This window comes from Schistocerca cancellata, chromosome 3, assembly GCF_023864275.1.
Source record: "Schistocerca cancellata isolate TAMUIC-IGC-003103 chromosome 3, iqSchCanc2.1, whole genome shotgun sequence".
Taxonomy (NCBI): Eukaryota; Metazoa; Arthropoda; class Insecta; order Orthoptera; family Acrididae; genus Schistocerca; species Schistocerca cancellata.
The window spans coordinates 509,969,008-509,988,738 of record NC_064628.1 but is presented as its reverse complement, the minus strand read 5'-3'; the positions used below and the strand labels follow the sequence as shown (position 1 = coordinate 509,988,738).

At 41.5% G+C, this 19,731-nt stretch overlaps 1 protein-coding gene across 1 annotated transcript in view; it reads left to right on the top strand.

Annotated features, from left to right (window-relative positions):
- Positions 1 to 1,532: 1,532 nt before the first annotated feature.
- LOC126175298 (cuticle protein 12.5-like) overlaps positions 1,533 to 19,731 on the top strand; it is a 148,346-nt gene continuing 130,147 nt past the window's right edge. The window contains exons 1-2 of the mRNA XM_049921965.1: positions 1,533 to 1,574; positions 3,779 to 4,069. Coding sequence (XP_049777922.1) covers positions 1,563 to 1,574; positions 3,779 to 4,069 — 303 coding nt within the window. The 5' untranslated portion in view covers positions 1,533 to 1,562. The remainder of the gene's footprint in view (positions 1,575 to 3,778; positions 4,070 to 19,731) is intronic.

Here is a 19,731-nt window from a genome sequence, read left to right as displayed (position 1 = left end):
TTTCAGTTACAATAGATTTTCAAAACTGCCTCCATTGACACGTAAACAAAGATTACATCGTTGGATCATGTTCTGTCTGACGCGGGCAAAAACCCCAGGTGTATCCTGAATTGTTCCTGCTGCTGCTACTATCCGGGCAAACAGATCCTTTTCTGATGAAACAGGAGTTGCGCAAACAAGGTTGCGCATCTCTTCCCACACAAAAAAGTCCAGAGGACACATATCTGGGGATCGAGCAGTCCATGGTACAGGACCACCTCTGCCGATCCACGTTTCTGGGAACCGTCGGTCCAGAAATCGACGCACACGATAGCTGAAATGTGCCGGCGCCCCGTCATGTTGGAACCACATACGTTGTCTTGTAGGGAGCGGGACGTCTTCCAGCTATTCTGGCAATGCTCTGTCGAGAAAACTGTAATAGCGCCTGCCATTTAATGGCCGAGGTAGCAGATACGGCCCAGTTAAACAGTCTCCAACAACACCAACCCACACATTAACGAAGAACCGAACTTGATGAGTGCTAGTAACATGTGGGTTATCCTCACTTCAAACATGCGAATTGTGTATGTTGAAGACTCCATCTCGCCCGAACGTTGTTTCATCGGTAAACAACACGGACAATGGAAATGTAGGATGCATTTCACACTGTTCCAGGTACCGCTGCGAAAATTGTGCTCTGGGTGTATAATCAACTGGTTCCAGGTTGTGGACACGCTGTAAGTGAAATGGAAGTAACAACTGCTCTCAACGGACTGTTCTTACATTCGTCTGATTCGTCCCCATGTTACATGCAGTTGCACGAGTGCTGATTGAAGGATCCCGCTCCACATGCTGCAAGACAGCTTCCTCAAATTTCAGCGTTCTTACCGTGCGACGGTGTCTTGTCCAGGTAATCTGCTAAATGACCCGGTATCACGCAGACGTTGGTACATAGCAGCAAAGGTCGTACGATGCGGGATACGGCGATTAGGATATTGCTGATAAACCTGCTGTGCAGCTCGTCTGTTGTGGTGCGCTACGTAGTACGCACCAACCATATCAGTGTACTCACTCCATGTGTATTGCTCCATTAGTAAACAGAGACAATGCACTACTACACTGGTGGACAGCAGTTGCCTACAACTGAAGATCATAACACGGCCTCTAACAACTGAAGAGCGGTATACGGCCACCAGCGGTTTAAATAATCCTCCTAGGAAAACATGACATTCGGGACAAATATTTGTTTTGATGTCCCCTACATCCTCTCAGAGTTTGTCGGTTTAAATACTTTTCACCCTGTATATTTAAACGAGAACTCTCCCAGAAAACTCTGATGAAGCGATCGTCGTGTTCCGTTCCGGGGGTGATAGTACACACCAAGAGTAGTGCATTTGTTTCGAGAACGCGAGCAGAAATCGAACGAGATCAAGAGCACAACTACGCAATCTGCGCTCGCCGACCTAGACTGCTAAACGGTCACTCCGCGAGGTCTCGCGTCCAGAAGCTGCGGGGTATATAAACCCGCCGCTGCAACTTACCGGCACCAGTTGCTCGCAGACGACAACTAACACTCCCACACCATGTACAAGCTTGTGAGTATCCCTCTCTCTTGCTGCGTGTCTGAACGAATGTGAGTGGTGAAAATGTAGGTCACCTCATGCTGAAACTCTCTTACCATTCATGAATGTAAAGCGTTATAGTTGATTGCAACTGCAAGATGACATATGTTTAAAGATAACGGTCAAAGTTTACTAGAAAACAATAGGAATTGGTTCTTTAGAAATCAGTCTGGACTCAAAGTTTTTAAGGCAGATGGTCATTGTATTTGTTCTTAGGGCTAGCTCGTACGCTCAGAAGGCAGCGCGCTTAACATGTGAAATCCGTATTGTGCAGTGTTTTTTCTGGTCTATGAAACAATTACTTGATTACATTACTTATGAAGGCATTATGAAGTAATAGACACAGACAGACATGGTGCACCAAATGTTGGCCTAAGTCGTCGCCAGTAATTTGGTGCTATTTGCTGTGCATATAGTTAGCTTTTTCGTATTCTACACGGTTTTTAGATTATACTTTTGAAAAATCCGTCATTGTACATAATTATTGACTTTTGTATAATTAGAATTTTATGTTAATCGTGTACATGTGTGGCTTTTGTTGTTCAGTCCTTGTAATACTGTGATTAACGATGTATAAAACCCAGTTATATGGTTTGCCACGCCACAGCCGTTGTGGTTCACCTTAACAGTATCGTGTATAATAGGTGGTGGTTGCGAGTGCATGTCAAGAGGTAGTTCAAAATATTTCGAGATTCACTTTTAGATAACAGAAATTTAAGTGACGGTCTAATAGTGTTGGCTGAAAAAAGTACTCGTATGGTGCCTCATTCAGTATAGAACAGAAATTTTATCTGCGCTAATTCTATCCACAGGGGATTTTTCTCGATTTTATGTTTGCGTCAGCGTTCCTTTGTGTTCTGAAAGCTATATAGTGTAACAGGTTGGACGCCATACTTCACCACAGGAAAAGCTGAAAAAAATGGCTTTTAGATATCTTTTACATGTCACTTTTGCTTTCTATCGACTGTCGAAGAGGAATTTTTGTTATAAAATGTAGCTTTATGATAATCAGTGGCTGCAAGCACAAAAGCAAAAATGATTTTGCCTGTCCATCTCGCCATCCTTTACACTGATGAATAGAAACCTTCCAAAAATAAAAGAGGTTTTGGAAAATTTACAATAATTGCAACTGAAACATACAATAAAGCGAAAATATCAAACGTTCATTAAAGGTTTCCACTTCCATGCTTCTGAGCAATCCTCCAGAAAACAAAACAAATAAGAGAAATCTGTGGATTCAAATCTCTTTATAAAACGCCTGGAGGACACAAGAACAACTGAACTAACATCCTGTATTCAGTAAGGAGTTACATAAAACCGGTAACTACCCGCAAATTAAACGCCCTAGAAGGGTAAGAAAAGTTTTAAGAAATTAAAGATTTTAAGAGAAAGTCAGGAAGTCAGTTCGGTTGTTACATGTACAGTGCCTACAGTATATATATGTAGAGGTTACAGCTAAAGTTGTATGTAGGAACTTTCGTCTGGAAACGAAGTACTCACAGTGATAAGTTTCGGGATATGTCTCAACCACATTGTTACCAACCGAGGTGGCGAACCGCTAAGGCACTTCAGTTTGAGAGGGTTGTAGTTGGAAACCGCATCATGTCATTCAGATTTAGATTTCTTATTGTTTGTTTAAATTATATAAGGAAACTACTGGTTACCTTAAAGGGATGTGGGCAATTTCCTACTCTGTCTTTCCTCAGTTTGAATTCCTTCAATAATGACATTGATTGTCTACAGGATGTGAAACTGTATTTTCCTTTCCTTCCTTGCTCACTGAGTGTTTACATGTTACATCCATTTGATGTTCTCTGTTTCGCTGACAGCACATACTATATGTGTGGCAGGCGTGATTCATCACACAATTGCAATTTTTGAGCGAGTGTACTTCAACTCTCTCAGTATATAGAACTTGTGAGCGAGTGGGATGGTCATCAAAGGAAACGATAATACTACAACGAGAGGAAGGAAAACAGATTCGATTTCGTTTTTCTTCATAAAAAGGGACGGTCAGTTTCTGGACATATTTTCCAATATAGAACTTTATCCATCAGTTTCCGTTTACGACCTTTAGGGCAGTGACAAGTAAATTTTTGAGTATGGTCGGCTTGACAATACCGTAAATATTATCGTACATAGTTGTAAAAAGTGACAGCGTATGGTGGTATTTGCAGGTGATCCTGATGTGCGCCGTGGCCGCCGCCCACGCCGGCTACCTGGGAGGCTACGCCGCCCCCGCCGTCGCCGTGGCGCCTGCCGTGGCCGCCCCCGCCCTCGCAGTGGCCCACGCCCCCGTGGCCGTGGCGCCCGCCGCCTCCTCGTACGCCAACACGTACCGCGTGTCGCAGACCGCCCGCCTCCTGGCCGCCCCCGCCGTCGCCGCCGCCCCCGTGGCCTACGCCGCCCCCGCCATCCACGCCCCTCTGGCCTACGCCGCCCCTGCTGTCGCTGCTCCCATCCTCAAAGTGCACTGAAGTGAATGCACCATACTAATGGAATTAAACTACCTAAATGTATTACTATTTATGTAAGAAATAAAAAGTTATTTAATTATATTTCCGATCTATGGGTATTTTATACTATTTTTTAATTTACATGTACTTATTAACTTAAACCAATTTTCTGCCAAAGGAGAAATCACTAACATTTCGATATCAGGACCACACGATACATGGTGTTCATTTTAACAGAGGACAATGGAGGATCTCGAAAACTACACATCAGATCAGAAAAAGTTATAATACCAATTTCTTTGTTTGGCAGAACTTCCAATGATACCTTAATCGACCCGTCACCCACCCCGTGAGCAGGTGGCGGGGGGAAATTTTGAAATATTCAAATGGAACCCCATTTTTTTTTTATTGCAGATTACGATTCTACGGCAAAATCCAATATCCAGTGGTACGTGGGACCCCACCGTCATGCTGCGCAGGTAGGAGGGCCAGTCCTTAATAACTTCTAATAGGAAACCCCATTCGCAATGTTGTACTCCACCGACATATCGAACAGGGGACTACTCGACGCGCACTGTGGCTATGGCTAGAGACGAACGCTGCTCTACTTTTCCAATTAGAGTAAGTGTTCAAAAATACTACCGCCAACATCAATACACCTAGTGATCCCCTTTTCAAGTGACCGTACACGTCACAGAAGAATATCTGCGAGAATGTCAGCTCAGATGTTTCTGATGTGGACGACCTCGTTCCAGACCGTAGCGCCTAGAACCCCTCGGCCTCCCCGGCCGGCCGATGAGCTAAGGAACAATGACAGTATGAGAGAAAGACATTATGAGTGTGTAACGGAACATATTTAAGGCTTTACTGTACCGAAGTATGCGATACCCTCCAAATTCAACCAGTTTAACGAGTATTTATGATTATAGCAAAGGTATTGTGTATGTTAACAATGATTGCATAACATGTCTCCATAAACAGTCAACCCAGTAAATTATACTGAGTAACTGACCCACACAAAAGTTAATATCACTTGATCACTGATACAGCAAATGTCATCATGTAAAAACACTAAGTTCATCTTAAATAATTAATATGAAGTACGAAAAATAGTCGACAACTTAGGTATTTTGGATCTCCTTAAATAAAAATCACCCAGTGAAACCTATTTGTTCACTAGGAGCGTTTTCACTCAGTATTCACGAAATCAATCCTATTTTAGACGAAAACCAATGTAATTCTTAAAAATTCATGTTCATTACTTATTTATGCAAATTAGAGAAGTCAATTGACGAACTTCTAAAAAACGGCCTTTTTGTAACAAAGAATTATTCTGTCAAGTCAACAAATTTGTCTGTCATTTTAATAACATGTTAAATTATGTCACTCGATGCAAATTAATAACTTTTCTGCACAAATTATGATAATAGATGTACATGTGACTTGTAAACTATATCTCTTTTTAGTAGTTCTTTGACAATGTTATAAATACAAGCAGCAAGAACGGTCGGGAGGCAGTCGGAATGTCACTTGGGTAAAGTGTGTTTGTGTGTTATTGTTTGAGGTGGATAAACAATGCAAAGAACATGTAAAGAAAGTACTACTTTGTGTTGTGTCATGGTCTTTGGTGGACAGTGGAATTAAGATGGCCACCAGAGCAATAAATATTTGAAGTTTACATATTTGTTGGTTTCGCTCGTTCTTTATCATCAAAAGCATATAGAAAATACAGGACCTCATGTTTTTAACCCTAGACAACCAGATGTAGAGCCAGCATCAGCATCGAGAGACAGCAGCGATCCAGCAAGTAGCAGCGATCCAGCAAGTAGCAGCGATTATTACAACACAATGCATTTTAATGGCGCCAACCTAACATCAAGTGCTAACAAGCTCCGTAAATGGGAGTGAAATAGTGCGATTATAGCAATTAGCAATATCTACGACCAGGCGACCATTACAAAAGTGGGGGCTCAGCTGGGATCGTTAAGTGCATCGATGATAATAGTGCAGCGATAAAATTCGTAAGTGCCTAGCAGTCCAAACTAGTTTATTTGTGCAGTGTGGCAGCAGTGAAAATATGTCAAACGGAAAAAACGTGTGTATGTGCGACTACGAAAAACAATCATCACAGCGCTCGGAAGATTAACGTCTGGATTATGTCAATGGAATTCATCAATCAAGACTTCAGCTTCGACAAAACCGAATAGAAGTGAAGAAAGCCAACAGGAACACCGATCACGACATCATAGCTACATATAGCAAGGTATTTTGTTGTTGTTGTCATTTAAAATAATTAATAGTTAACATGTCTCTACCTGAGAGGGATGAGATCGTAGGAAATGTAAAAATTGAACCAGGGGATGGTGAACAATTAAACTTAACAGAGTGGCTAGCAGCCTTTGCAACTCAAATAAGCTCGCAACTTAAACAATCGAGTGAACAAGTAAGTTCAAATTTTGATCTATTAAATACTCATCTCAATGAGAAGTGTGAGGAAATTAAAACTACCCTCAGTAAGGACACTAGAGAACAGTTGATACACTTCAGAAAAGAATTTCAAGTTAAAGTTGTAAGTTTAAATGAAAACATACAAGCTATCACAGACAGCATTGCTGTCATCTATAACAGAGTAGATACTGAAGCTAAAAGATTAGATCAGAGAATAGATAAAACATCAGAAAACCTTAAACAAGAATACAACCTGTATACCACTAATGTAGATACAAAAGTAGAAAATATACACACTAAATGTACACAATTGGAGGACGCATTGATGTCCAAACAAACGATTTACAATAAAAATACAATGTATGGGCACATCCAAGTGAAATGCTTTCCTGGTGAAAATCTGCACCCTATTGACTTTATTCACCAATGTAAGGATATGTTTGTTGTAGGAATGTCAGATAACATAAAAATTAAGTTAGTAAAACGGTTTCTAGAAGGGGTGGCCCTATCCTGGGCAAATGAGAATAATGATTCTTGGAATACTTTTGAAGAGTTTGAAGCTAAGTTTATTTGCAAATTTTGGTCACAATCCATACAAGCCAGATTAAAGTCAGAATTTCTAAATGGACCAGTGTATAGAGGGAAAGTAGGGGGAATGCAAAAATTTTGCAGAGATCAATTGAAAAAACTTGCTCACTTGAATAACTCTTTTGATATTATGACACAAATTGATGTTTTAAAAAGAAGGTTACCAGACAGACTGCAGTGGGAATTGGTCCATGGACCAGACGATTCAATGGAAGAGTTCCTGAAATTTGTAGATAGATTAGATAGGGCCTTAGAAAATAACCAAAGTTTTGGCTCTGGCAACAACCAGTATGGGGGGTGGAACAGGAATGTAAATAGAGATTATTATGGGAGGAGAGACTTTGAAAATTCTGGAAATAATGCTCCAAATAGGGGAGATAGGAGATATGAAAATGATTTCAGAAACAATACACAGGAGGGAGGATGGAGGAGAGATAACAGGAATGATAGAAATAGGTATTGGGGAAGAGAACAAGATAGAAGGGGGTTTGTTGAAAATAGTGAACAAAACGACAACTACAAATGGACAGACCGAGGGAACCAGCCGGGAAACGGTTGCCAGTCCCACTAGATGTCCGTAGTTTTGGGGCTAGACAATATTATGACAGGACAACACATAACCGAAACTGGAAAAGGAGGGGATACAATGTAAAGAGTAAGTACCATGAAAATACTGATGTTGTTAGAATGAATAAATTAGAATTTAATAAAAGGTTTTGGGATACTATGAGTAAAAGTGATACACTTAATAAAAACAGTGTTCAAGCACAGGTAGTTAGTGAAAGTGGAGAAGTTGAAGGTATTGCAGAGTTCCATAGTTGGGCTGAAAAAGATGCTGGTGGTAATAACAAGTCAGACACACCACAAATAGAATCTATTTTGGGGGGTTTATTTGATAAGAAGGGGGATGACGAAGTGTTTAATGGAGCCAAAGACTCAATTGCTGAGATTCAGATACATAGGGGGGAAACTGAAGATGGGGTTGTTGTGGAGGAGGAGGAAGAAGTAATAGACATTTAAATAATGATCCTAAATCAAGTGATGTTATTGATGAGAGTGTGGAGGGAGAAATAAAAGTATTTGTAGAATTGAAAAGTGATGATGAGGTAAAGGTAAGTGATGTGACAAACATGGGTAATAATGAGGTTAATTTAAGTGAAATGCAGACTAGGGAATGTGTATCTGAGGACAAGCTATTGCCGATTGGGAACTATGAAACACTAATCTATGAGAATGGTAATAATAATATTAAAGAAAATATGAAGGGATGGAATGTAAATGTGTGTTTTCAAGAAAAAGGGGAAAAGTTTTTAGAAGTTTTGTGGAACAACTATGGACACTGTATAAACAAAGATGCCTTTTGGAAAGAATTAGCAAAGGTAAGTGCAACCTTGTATCCTACATGGTGGACAAGAATCCGTAGTGGACTTTATAAAAAAGGGGGTGAAAACAGTAGTTGGTTAAGTGACAACACAGTGTTACAAGGAACAGATGAGAACAAAGGTTTATGTTTAAATGTCAATGCTTTGCAAACAGAGAGGGATGTGTCTAAGTGTAGGAAAGAGACATTAGACTTAGGAACTAAAGAAATTGAAAATGATCTATTGTTTGAAAGTACTGAAATAGACAAAGATGTTGAGCTAGGTTGTCCATATGTTAAAGTAAACATTGACATTGGTCCATTTGAAATAAAAGGAAGCCCACATCTTAATGCGTATAGACTTATCTTTCCCAGATCAAGAAGGTTATTTGGATTAAGAAACATCACTGAATTGAAACCATATAAACATGATTAAGCACATTTCCCTGTTTGAATACAGTTACTTACCCATTTTCCGTAAAGCATGTTATCAGCAAAGATTTTACGGGGTGTGTCAAATAGCAACTACCACTCATCCTACAGACCCTGGAAAAGTTCCAGATCTCTGAGAGAATGGTTTTATATTTTTATTGTCACTATTGAATATTAAATTTTGAGACATCTTCTTTACTTGCAATGGGCAAGAAGGTGACAAACATTTATTACTTTCCTTTTGTATTGTTGAATATGGGACATACTTGCACCAAATAGAAGACAATGTAAAAATCGTTGTGCAAGACCCATCATTTTGTTACTATTGTGTTCTTAGGCATAAGATTTGTGTACAATTTTCTACAGCTAATCAGACGTTCACCAAGTTTGATGTTTGTGTTATGTTGTGACAAATTTAAGTGTCCAATTTTAGTATTAATATGTTCTTGTACTGTCTTGACTATGTGTCTCAATGGGAGACAAGATTTTTTTAATATTTCCTTGTTTTTCAAATGCATATTATACTCATACATGTGACTATTCTAGTGTTTGTGTTCATATATCATGTCCATACGTATAATTAGGTTCTTTGTTTTCATTTCTTTTCTGTGGCTCAAAAGAGCAGACAGTTGCAATATTTTCCTATGGACATATGACCTGTCCATCTGTGTAATATATTTATGTTCCCTCTATTATCTTGATTTGAAATAATTTACATATATTTTTTTTATATCTTAAAATCGCATGTGTTATATTTGTGTCTGTGTTTGATTATTTTCCATGTGGCTCACTGGGAGCAAAGATTAACATTTTTTTTACTTTCATATATTACTAATTAATTTTATTATGCTGTCATAATGAATGACATAACACAAAGTGCATTTGAAACAACACAACTAAAATATTTGCAGGAAAAAGTCATTTTGAAATGGTGTAACGGTCATTGCATACATACACATTATGCATAGTAAAACAAAACAAAAAAATTATTAAAGTAGTACTTTTCCAAATTTTAACCATTTGACACATTTGTCCTAGTCGGCTAATATCATTAACATTCTGTAAATGATATTACCCGAGGGGGGTATTGTAACGGAACACATTTAAGGCTTTACTGTACCGAAGTATGCGATACCCTCCAAATTCAACCAGTTTAACGAGTATTTATGATTATAGCAAAGGTATTGTGTATGTTAACAATGATTGCATAACATGTCTCCATAAACAGTCAACCCAGTAAATTATACTGAGTAACTGACCCACACAAAAGTTAATATCACTTGATCACTGATACAGCAAATGTCATCATGTAAAAACACTAAGTTCATCTTAAATAATTAATATGAAGTACGAAAAATAGTCGACAACTTAGGTATTTTGGATCTCCTTAAATAAAAATCACCCAGTGAAACCTATTTGTTCACTAGGAGCGTTTTCACTCAGTATTCACGAAATCAATCCTATTTTAGACGAAAACCAATGTAATTCTTAATAATTCATGTTAATTACTTATTTATGCAAATTAGAGAATTCAATTGACAAACTTCTAAAAAACGGCCTTTTTGTAACAAAGAATTATTCTGTTAAGTCAACAAATCTGTCTGTCATTTTAATAACATGTTAAATTATGTCACTCGATGCAAATTAATAACTTTTCTGCACAAATTATGATAATAGATGTACATGTGACTTGTAAACTATATCTCTTTTTAGTAGTTCTTTGACAATGTTATAAATACAAGCAGGAAGAATGGTCGGGAGGCAGTCGGAATGTCACTTGGGTAAAGTGTGTTTGTGTGTTATTGTTTGAGGTGGATAAACAATGCAAAGAACATGTAAAGAAAGTACTACTTTGTGTTGTGTCATGGTCTTTGGTGGACAGTGTAATTAAGATGACCACCAGAGCAATAAATATTTGAAGTTTACATATTTGTTGGTTTCGCTCGTTCTTTATCATCAAAAGCATATAGAAAATACGGGACCTCATGTTTTTAACCCTAGACAACCAGATGTAGAGCCAGCATCAGCATCGAGAGACAGCAGCGATCCAGCAAGTAGCAGCGATCCAGCAAGTAGCAGCTATTACTACAACACAATGCATTTTAATGGCGCCAACCTAACATCAAGTGCTAACAAGCTCCGTAAATGGGAGTGAAATAGTGCGATTATAGCAATTAGCAATATCTACGACCAGCCGACCATTACATGTGGCAGTGGAATATAGTTATCAGTGACAGGATAGTGCCGGGTATAGAGTGAAGGAGACAGTGCCAGGGGGGTGGAATAAAGAGAAAGTGGAAGCGAGTGAGAGTCACTGATAATGAGACACACAGTATATGACAAAAGCAACGAGGAAGACAGAGAGAGATGGTGACAGTGAGAAGAGGCCTCAGTAGTAGCAGCGAAAAAGGAATGAGATATTATCAGTAAGAAAGAGCAAGAAAAAGAGACAGTGATAGTGATAAAAGACTGTAGTAGTAGGACAGAACGAAGGGGCTGTGGCTGTGACACAGCAAAGAATGACGGAGAGACACGAATAGATAATGACAAGCTTTTGGGCTGGATGCGAGAGTGAGAAAGTGCAACTGGGAGTGGGTGAGTATGAAAAAAAAACTAATATGTTCGTATTTCAAAAGTTTTAAAGGTGCTGAGGAAAGTAGAACGAGGCAGCTGTTACCCCGTTTTTCAGTCACAAGCTTTTAAATACACAGAAAAGTTTTCGTTTATTTTTTGCTCCAACAGAAGCATCTTTCCCCTGGTAAAATGTTCTTTCTGAACTGATTGGCTGCAGGCAGTTTCATCCACTGGAAACACGAAGCTCAAGGACCAAAGCTCCTATCACTAAGACAAAGAACTGTTAGAGATAGTAGTATGTCTACAGTGAATAGCACTGTAAAATTCTACATACAATGCCAGAAGTGTGAGTTAGTACAGGCATATTTACCACTGCTTTTCTCGTCGTAGTTCCTCAGCTTCGGGAGTAATGCTGCAGGCCTTCTTGCCCACTATTGTCGGAGGGATACACGTAAATGTACGACTTTCATGGTATTTTTGTCGATACGTACATATAGCTTCTGATTAATCACCGTCAGCCCTACCTTCCGCTGTGACTCCACCTACCACTTTACAGACATACGACGTGTGCTACGACTGTCAACTGTATCCATTCTATCGTGCCTGTATGTACGGCTTGGTTACAAGAGTTCTGTAAAAACACCGGATTGATGATAGCTTCCAGTGCACAACGAGTAAAGCGTAACGGTGGTTATATGGAATGAAACCAATGGCACCTGGTACCCATCCATTCACAATTATCACATATCAAGCAGAATTATTTTTTCGTCTACATGAGTACTACACTCGGTTCCAACAGCATACAACAGTCGATATTGTGTGTATGCATGTAAATGCATTACTGATCGGATTTATACAAATGGTCTCACTCTTAATTCAAAATACACAGAGATAAAGACACACACACACACACACACACACACACATACATACACACACACACACACACACACACACACACACACACACACACACACAAATAGAGAGCGAGAGCAAGCGCGATCGGGGGGGGGGGGGGGAGAGAGAGAGGGGGGGGGGGGAAGAAAGGACGGGATTTGAGTATTTGAGGTATGAATATCAAAGGATGCAATCAATTGATAAATGTAATACTTAAATAAGAGTTCCTAATTACCATTGTATCTTTAATATCTTTTAATGTTACCTCGGGTAGGACAACTTTATTGCCTGTAATATAACATACAGTCACCATTAATCTTTATTTTGCAGTTTCCATTACCAACTTTAGCCCATATAAACAGGTACTCATCAGCATTTAATTTCTTCTTCTTTCTAGTACTCAACACAAATGGCATACTGGGAATAAGTGTACCATATGGCACTTTAGCTAACAGTCCTGTTGTCTCTGCTATACTCCAAGTCTTCCAAGCCAAAATGTTAGCATCTGGAAATGCTTCAAGGCCACCATAGTCACAATGATTACCCCACACTACAGCTATTGTCAACCATGTACTACCTCCAAACAGAGCTTGTACATCACATGTGAAGTTCAGGCGGAGTCCTCGAAATACATTAGGACCTCCAATCAACTGCTGCTTGTTAAACTGTCCAGCCAAATCAATATCAATAGCCTTCAAAGCACGATACACAGGAACGCTGCGCCGTCAGCGACGACGCCATGCACGTCGCAGAGGCATTGCTGTGGCACGTTAACACAAAGTTACGGAATAGGAAGAAAGCACACGAGTTCACTGTTTTGTCGGTTCATTAGAAACCTTAGCGAAAAACTAATCCGTATGCTACCATAATTTACTTATTTGCTCTGAATAGTGACTTATGTAATTGGGTTATGGAACAAACCCTAAATAAGAAAGGAAGCTCTCATTGCACGGAAATGTGAGAATGAATTATATATGGTACTGACTAATGATTTTCTTCCAAACAGCTGTTCAAGGAATAATGTATTTTCCCTACATCATCACAGTACATTTATTCTCACATGATATTTATTGGAAACATGGCATTGATATGAGGAAAAATTAATTCCCCAAATTACAACATTAGAAGTAAAATGGTCGTTACTCTTACTTAAGACTTACTTCAGAAAAGAAAGAAGTCAAATACGCTGCCAACTAAATGTTTAACTGCTTACATTATATTAAAAAACCGATTAGATATCTAGGTCAAATTCGAAATTCAGTCAATAACTTCCTTAGAGGTATCTTCACTTATTTCACGGACGGTTTTTTGAAACTTCCTGTGAGATAAAAACTGTGTACTGGACGTAGTCTCGAATTCCGATCCTTTGCCTTTCGTGGGCAAGTGGTCTATCGACTGAGGTGCCCAAGTACAACTGAGGATCCTTCCTCACAGCTTTACTTCCGCTAGTGCCTTATCTCCTATCTTCGAAACTTCGTAGAAGCTCTCCTGCGAAACTTACAATGTTAGCACTCATGGAAAAAACGATATTGTAAAGGCATCACTTAGCGACAACGTAACGGATGTTCCCAGGAATGTTTGGAAGGTACGAGCCGAGGTCCTGGCGGAATTAAAGCTGTGAGGAGGGCTCGTCAGTCATGCTTGGGTAGTCCAACTGGCAGTTTGCCGTCGGTTACGGAGTGGCGAGGACGTGCGTTTAGGTTCCCGTCGGCCACGTGTTGCGCGGGAACTTGTTTACTTCGCGTGGGCGTGAGTCGTTAACCACAAGTTCACTAACGCAACATTGAGCACTTCCACAGGAAGAACACTATTGACATTACGTTCCAAGCAGTATGTATACCATCCAGAGCATATTAAGTAGGAAAGTTTTTGCATGATGAACTCGATCTAGATCCACAGGACATCATTGGTATCAATTTCTTTATCACGGCCAGTGTCGTCAAAGATAAGACGACCAACGAAGGTGGTAGACAGCGCTGCCAGCAAGCTCCACATATCAGCCCTGTTACCATTGAACATGCAGGCCTAGGCATGAGGACCCTCCGTGTTTCCGAGCTACCTTTTGTGGTACTCGCTGATGCGGTTATCCCCAATCTTACGCGGTACGGGACTGTCATTAGCCATGGGGCTGAGAAGTGACAGACTTTTACAACGTATCCCGTACTCACTGGAGTAAGACAGGGAAAACTTCTACTCACGAAGAGAGTTACTTCCTACTTAAATATAGTCGGTTGTCTTACAGTTATCATGTAATCCGGGCAACCGCGCGCGTGCTCAGGATGTGGACAGGAGGATCATGTTCGCTCCGATTTTGTGCAGCAAATCACCCAGATTCTACACGCGAAGCGGAACACCATCATCGTCCTTCGATTCTACCATTTACTTATGTTCAAATGACGACGACTACGGCGTCTGGCGGTGGGGGTCGGGATAGATTACCACTGTAGACTGACGGATACGTTATTGATGAGGCATAGAGGGAGTCGCCAGGTAGCCTCGAACAGCAGGGAGATGGCCCCGAACACGATGAGTGGACGGATGTTGATCCACGAGTCGTGACAACCCAAGCTTTTCTCTCGGAAGGGGCAGTAAATTCGTATCTACATAAATTCTGTAGTCTCACGTAATTAATCAGCCTTCGCTCTGCAAACAGAAGAAACGCAACCGGACGACGCCTGACGACTGTCTCTTGTGAACGCTTACACACGATCTTACTGGTCTCCGTCGTGTCGTGGACGCACCTATTACGATGGCGTCGGTCGATAGTAATCCCCGTTTCGGAATTGAGTCTTTTGATTTTACTTCGCCTGGAAATCCGTTCGGATATGGAGGAAGCAATGGAACACGGTCGCAGCCGCAAGGAAACACGACAAGGGCGTCCTGGGTAACCACTGTAATACACCGGCAGCGTCTCTCCTGAGGATCGTATGCGGACGACGCGGAAGACGACTTTTTGGCGGACTCAGTACTTGTTGTAGAGGGAAAGCTACACCCTCACCATCATCGCCCGAGGAAGGAATATTAACAGAGACGACAGAGCGACGCTGGGTTAAGTCAGCACAGTTCGTATTGACAACTGCCACTACCTTAAGAGGGCGAACGACAGTCATATCGAAACGCGACTATCAATATCAGCATAGTCCGGTCGCGCGAAGCTGTCATTGTTACGCGACGCACTTCATGCGGCCGCCACTGACGTGGCCTTACTGCGAAAGGTATACGTTCTTGGCTTCCTGGACATGCATACCTCATGGGTCGGATATGGGCAGTGGCGTCGCAGTTCTTCTCAAGGAAGGTTTATTGGCCACTAATGTAAATACCTACCGAATGCCCGAGGCATGGCGCTTACGGTCCAAGGAGCACATTTCGTCTACGATTACGCACCGTCGGGTGTCGGAAAGAGACGTGGACGTTCACTATTCTTTGATGAAGGTTAGTAAGTTGATTTGAAGAGCAACTAGTGCGGTCATCAGTACCATCTTTGCTGAAGAATTAATGCAGTTATGCAGAGACACGACAGATGGTATGATAATCGGGGGCGATTTTATTTGTACACCATCTTCCTCACCGCTCACGAAGCCCAGCGCTGTCATTCACGAGCTCGGCTTGATAGACACTTTCGCCAACATCTATGTTGATACACCGGGTTTCATGTACTTCACGAAACATTCGTCTAGTAAAATTAACGCGGTATATACCGTCCGCTGCCTCAGGAATGCGGGCACGGCAGGCGAGCTGTGGCCGGCAGCTTTTACTGACCACACTGCTTTCGTCTGTACCCACACGTGGACGCTACCAGGTGGGGTACAGCCACAACCTGTGGAAATTCAACACTGCTCACCTCGCATCAGGGGGTGGTGAGCGACAAGTAGAGACTGTGCCTATGTCGACGAGGGGCGTACACGTCAGCTTTACAGTGGTGGCTGGACTATGTCAAGCCGAGCCTTCGACGTACCTTGAAGACATTTAGAAGTGAAGCTGCGACGTGGAGGAACAGTACTACAGAGCTCTATTATGTCATCCTCAGGGAGTATTCTTCTATACTTCCATCACATGACCGCCAGATAATTGTAACCAAGCAAAAGCCAAGATTGTGACGTTGAGCTGTCAGCACTGGGAAGGGACAATCATTCGCATACGCCAAACGGTCGCAATCGCCAACGAACGGCCCTCCATGTACTGTATAGCCATGGAACGAAGGCCGGGGCACAGGAATTTGATCTGCGAGATGGCGATACAAGACGGTGTCCGCCAGATCATGCACCCTTAAGCGGAGAAGGTATCCGATCCAGAGATCATTGCTGCACTTGCTGGTTTGATACTGCGACGGTACAGCCCCCAGAAAGGCGCCTTATAAACTTCGAGAGCAGATGCGGATCAGCGTGCCGAGCTGGTTGTATTCTATATGACTATTGGTGCAGCGCGAGTTGACGTTTTACAGTAGAAGTGCGGGCGGTAGTGAATCACGTGCTGGCCATGCGTGGCCGCCTAAAGCGGCAATAGCTTCGTAGCTCGTCCAATAGATGTCGGAGTTCTTTGAGCTCTGCAGTCACCATGTATGAGAAATTCTGATGCTTAGCAGACGACAAACCTTGCTCTGAAAGCAGGTGTTGGAAGGCCTTTGGGGAGAAAAATGATGGTAACTGGAGCCATAACTAAACGAACTTATTAAAGACAGAAAATCACATATCTTCTAATAAAATGTGAATCAAGTAAGATACTGTAAAGCCAGTACAACAAAAATAAAGGGAAAATTATAGTGGATGTAAGGGTATAAGTGCTTCCTAAGTGCATTGAATAGAGACCTATCCGAGAACTGAACCAAAATTGTGAAAATATTTATCACAATTTTGGTTAGTTACAGTTAAAAAGTGTTAATATTTTAGGCCGGAATGTGCATTCAGTGCTGAAAAATCAGCAAATTTTGCCTCAAGATTAATTTATATCTTGAAATAGCGACAGCAAAAGAAATAACAATAGTTAGGAAAAGAGAAATAGTTTCATAATTAGTTGTTTATATTTATTAACAATAATATTACCAAAAGTAACATTTGTCACGTTAAAAGCGTAAGTTATGCAAAAAGCAGTATGTGTACCAAACATCTAACTTCAGCATGAAAAGATGATAAAATTTGGAAGTGATTTCTTACATAATGTATATATCGACAGATTTATATTTCCACATCTCAGAAAGCAAATATACTTGATTTGGCTCATGTGAACTACATGAAAACATAAATATCAGCCGCACGGGGTAGCCGCGCGATCTGGGGGGTTTTGTCACGGTCCGCGCGGCTCCCCACGTCGGAGGTTCGAGTCCTCCCTCGGGCATGGGTGTGTGTGTTGTCCATAGCGTAAGTCAGTTTAAGTTACATTGAGTAGCGTGTAGGCTTAGGGACCGATGACCTCAGCAGTTTGGTCCCATAAGACCTTACAACAAAATTTCCATAAATATCCTGCGGCCATATTGATCCCGGGCAGCCTGGTTTGAGTAGTATTTGCGAGTAGTTTCTGCGTAAAATGGACGGGCGGCGAGTCGATCACTTCGTGAAAGTACTGAGATTTTTCTAAGTGCCGGTTGTGGACAGAAAATTTTCGAGTGTGTCGCCAGTGAATATTTAGATATCTTCGAGTAGATCCCCGGTTTAACATACACACACGCAACACAAGCAATACACAGAATATCTTCGACTTAGAGTATTTTTTCGTCGGGGGACGATTCCAAGCTCTGAAACTTTACTGCCAATTTAGAGCGTAAAAACAGACTTGTGATTTGTGCCAGTTAGCATCTGAGAGCTTTAACTGAAGCAAGTTGGACTAAGAGTTTTTCGAGGCTTTGGTGTGAGTGAGGACCTAGCTGCGATGCTGCCTGATTATTTACGTTCTCGCATAGGATTGGTTGGTGTTGATTACACTTGATTCCGCTGGTCATAAGAAAAAATAAATCTAACGATTTCGTGAAACTCTTGCGAGTTGCCCATTTTATTACGGAAAACGATGCATTTTTGATTGGTAATTGTAATTTTCTATTGAATAATTTGGGCAAATACGACGAATCAATGGTTGGCCCCTAGAAGTTAGCGCAGTCGGGCTTTAGAAAAATCCACCTTTCACTGTGGCGTGTGGTGGTGTGCTGCTAACTAAAAGTTTAATGTATAGATAATTTGCACTGTTGTGCTGGAGGCCCAGGGCTGTTTCAGTGATCCACTGGATATTGAATTTCGAATGACATAATTTTGATTCAGTGCTTCAGTTTTACGTTTACATTTTCATGTTAGATACTGCATTTATAAATTAGTGATCAGTGCAATACAGTCGCAACACACGCTACGCTTACTCCGGAACTCTAACAGGAACTGCTAGAACCGGTGCCTGAAGAAGAAGTGTTGGATGCCATAGGAAAATGGGCACCCAATAATACACTGGGTCCGGAGGGGTTTCCCTTGGAATTTTATAAGGACGTTCCGGAGGCTGTTAGTGCCCTATTGGACGACTGTATATCAAGAACTCATGAAGCCGGACGTGCAATCTCAGGCTGCCTTTGTGGAAGGTATCATCATCCCGATACGTAAACCTCGCGGAAGATCACGTATTAAGGACTAGTGTTACTACATTTGTTGAACTGTGGCATGAAAATTTTCATACGCCTATTGGCGTATCATATTGAACTCAGCGTAAGACGTCTAGAATCCTATTAAAGGATCAGGCATCGATGGGTGGGACGCATAATAACCGTGCCGCTCTGTCTCACTTCAGGGATTTGATTACCGTCGCTAAGATGTGTCGTTTACTTGGAGCTTTGGCTGTGACAGACTTGAGTCAAGCATCTGACTGCGTACTTAACTGTTGCCCTCCAGAATATGCACTACCCGGCCGCTTTCGTCGAGGTGGTGCTCCTTCTGTTACACGGCGCAACATAGAAAGTACTTGTCCACAGTAGATGTTGAAAACCTTGCAGATTCGCCGCTGTGTTACGCATGGATTCCCATTTCGACGATACTGTACGCCGTAGCAGTTGGAACCGTTGTTGTGTGATATGCGAAACAGCCTGACGGATTACCTATCGTTGGCACCCTTTTCAGGTGCACTGCGTACGCAGATGATCTGTGTGACTAACATGACGTCCGCAGAGGCGTGGAGTGTAGAAGTGTAAATGTTCATAAATCTGTGGCTTCGAATATTCGCACTGACACCTGTAAGCGCCGGCCGCTGTGGCCGAGCGGTTCTAGGCACTACAGTCTGGAACCGCGCGACCGCTACGGTCGCAGGTTCGAATCCTGCCTCGGGCATGGATGTGTGTGATGTCCTTAGGTTAGTTAGGTTTAGGTAGTTCTAAGTTCTAGGGGACTGATGACCTCAGACGTTAAGTCCCATA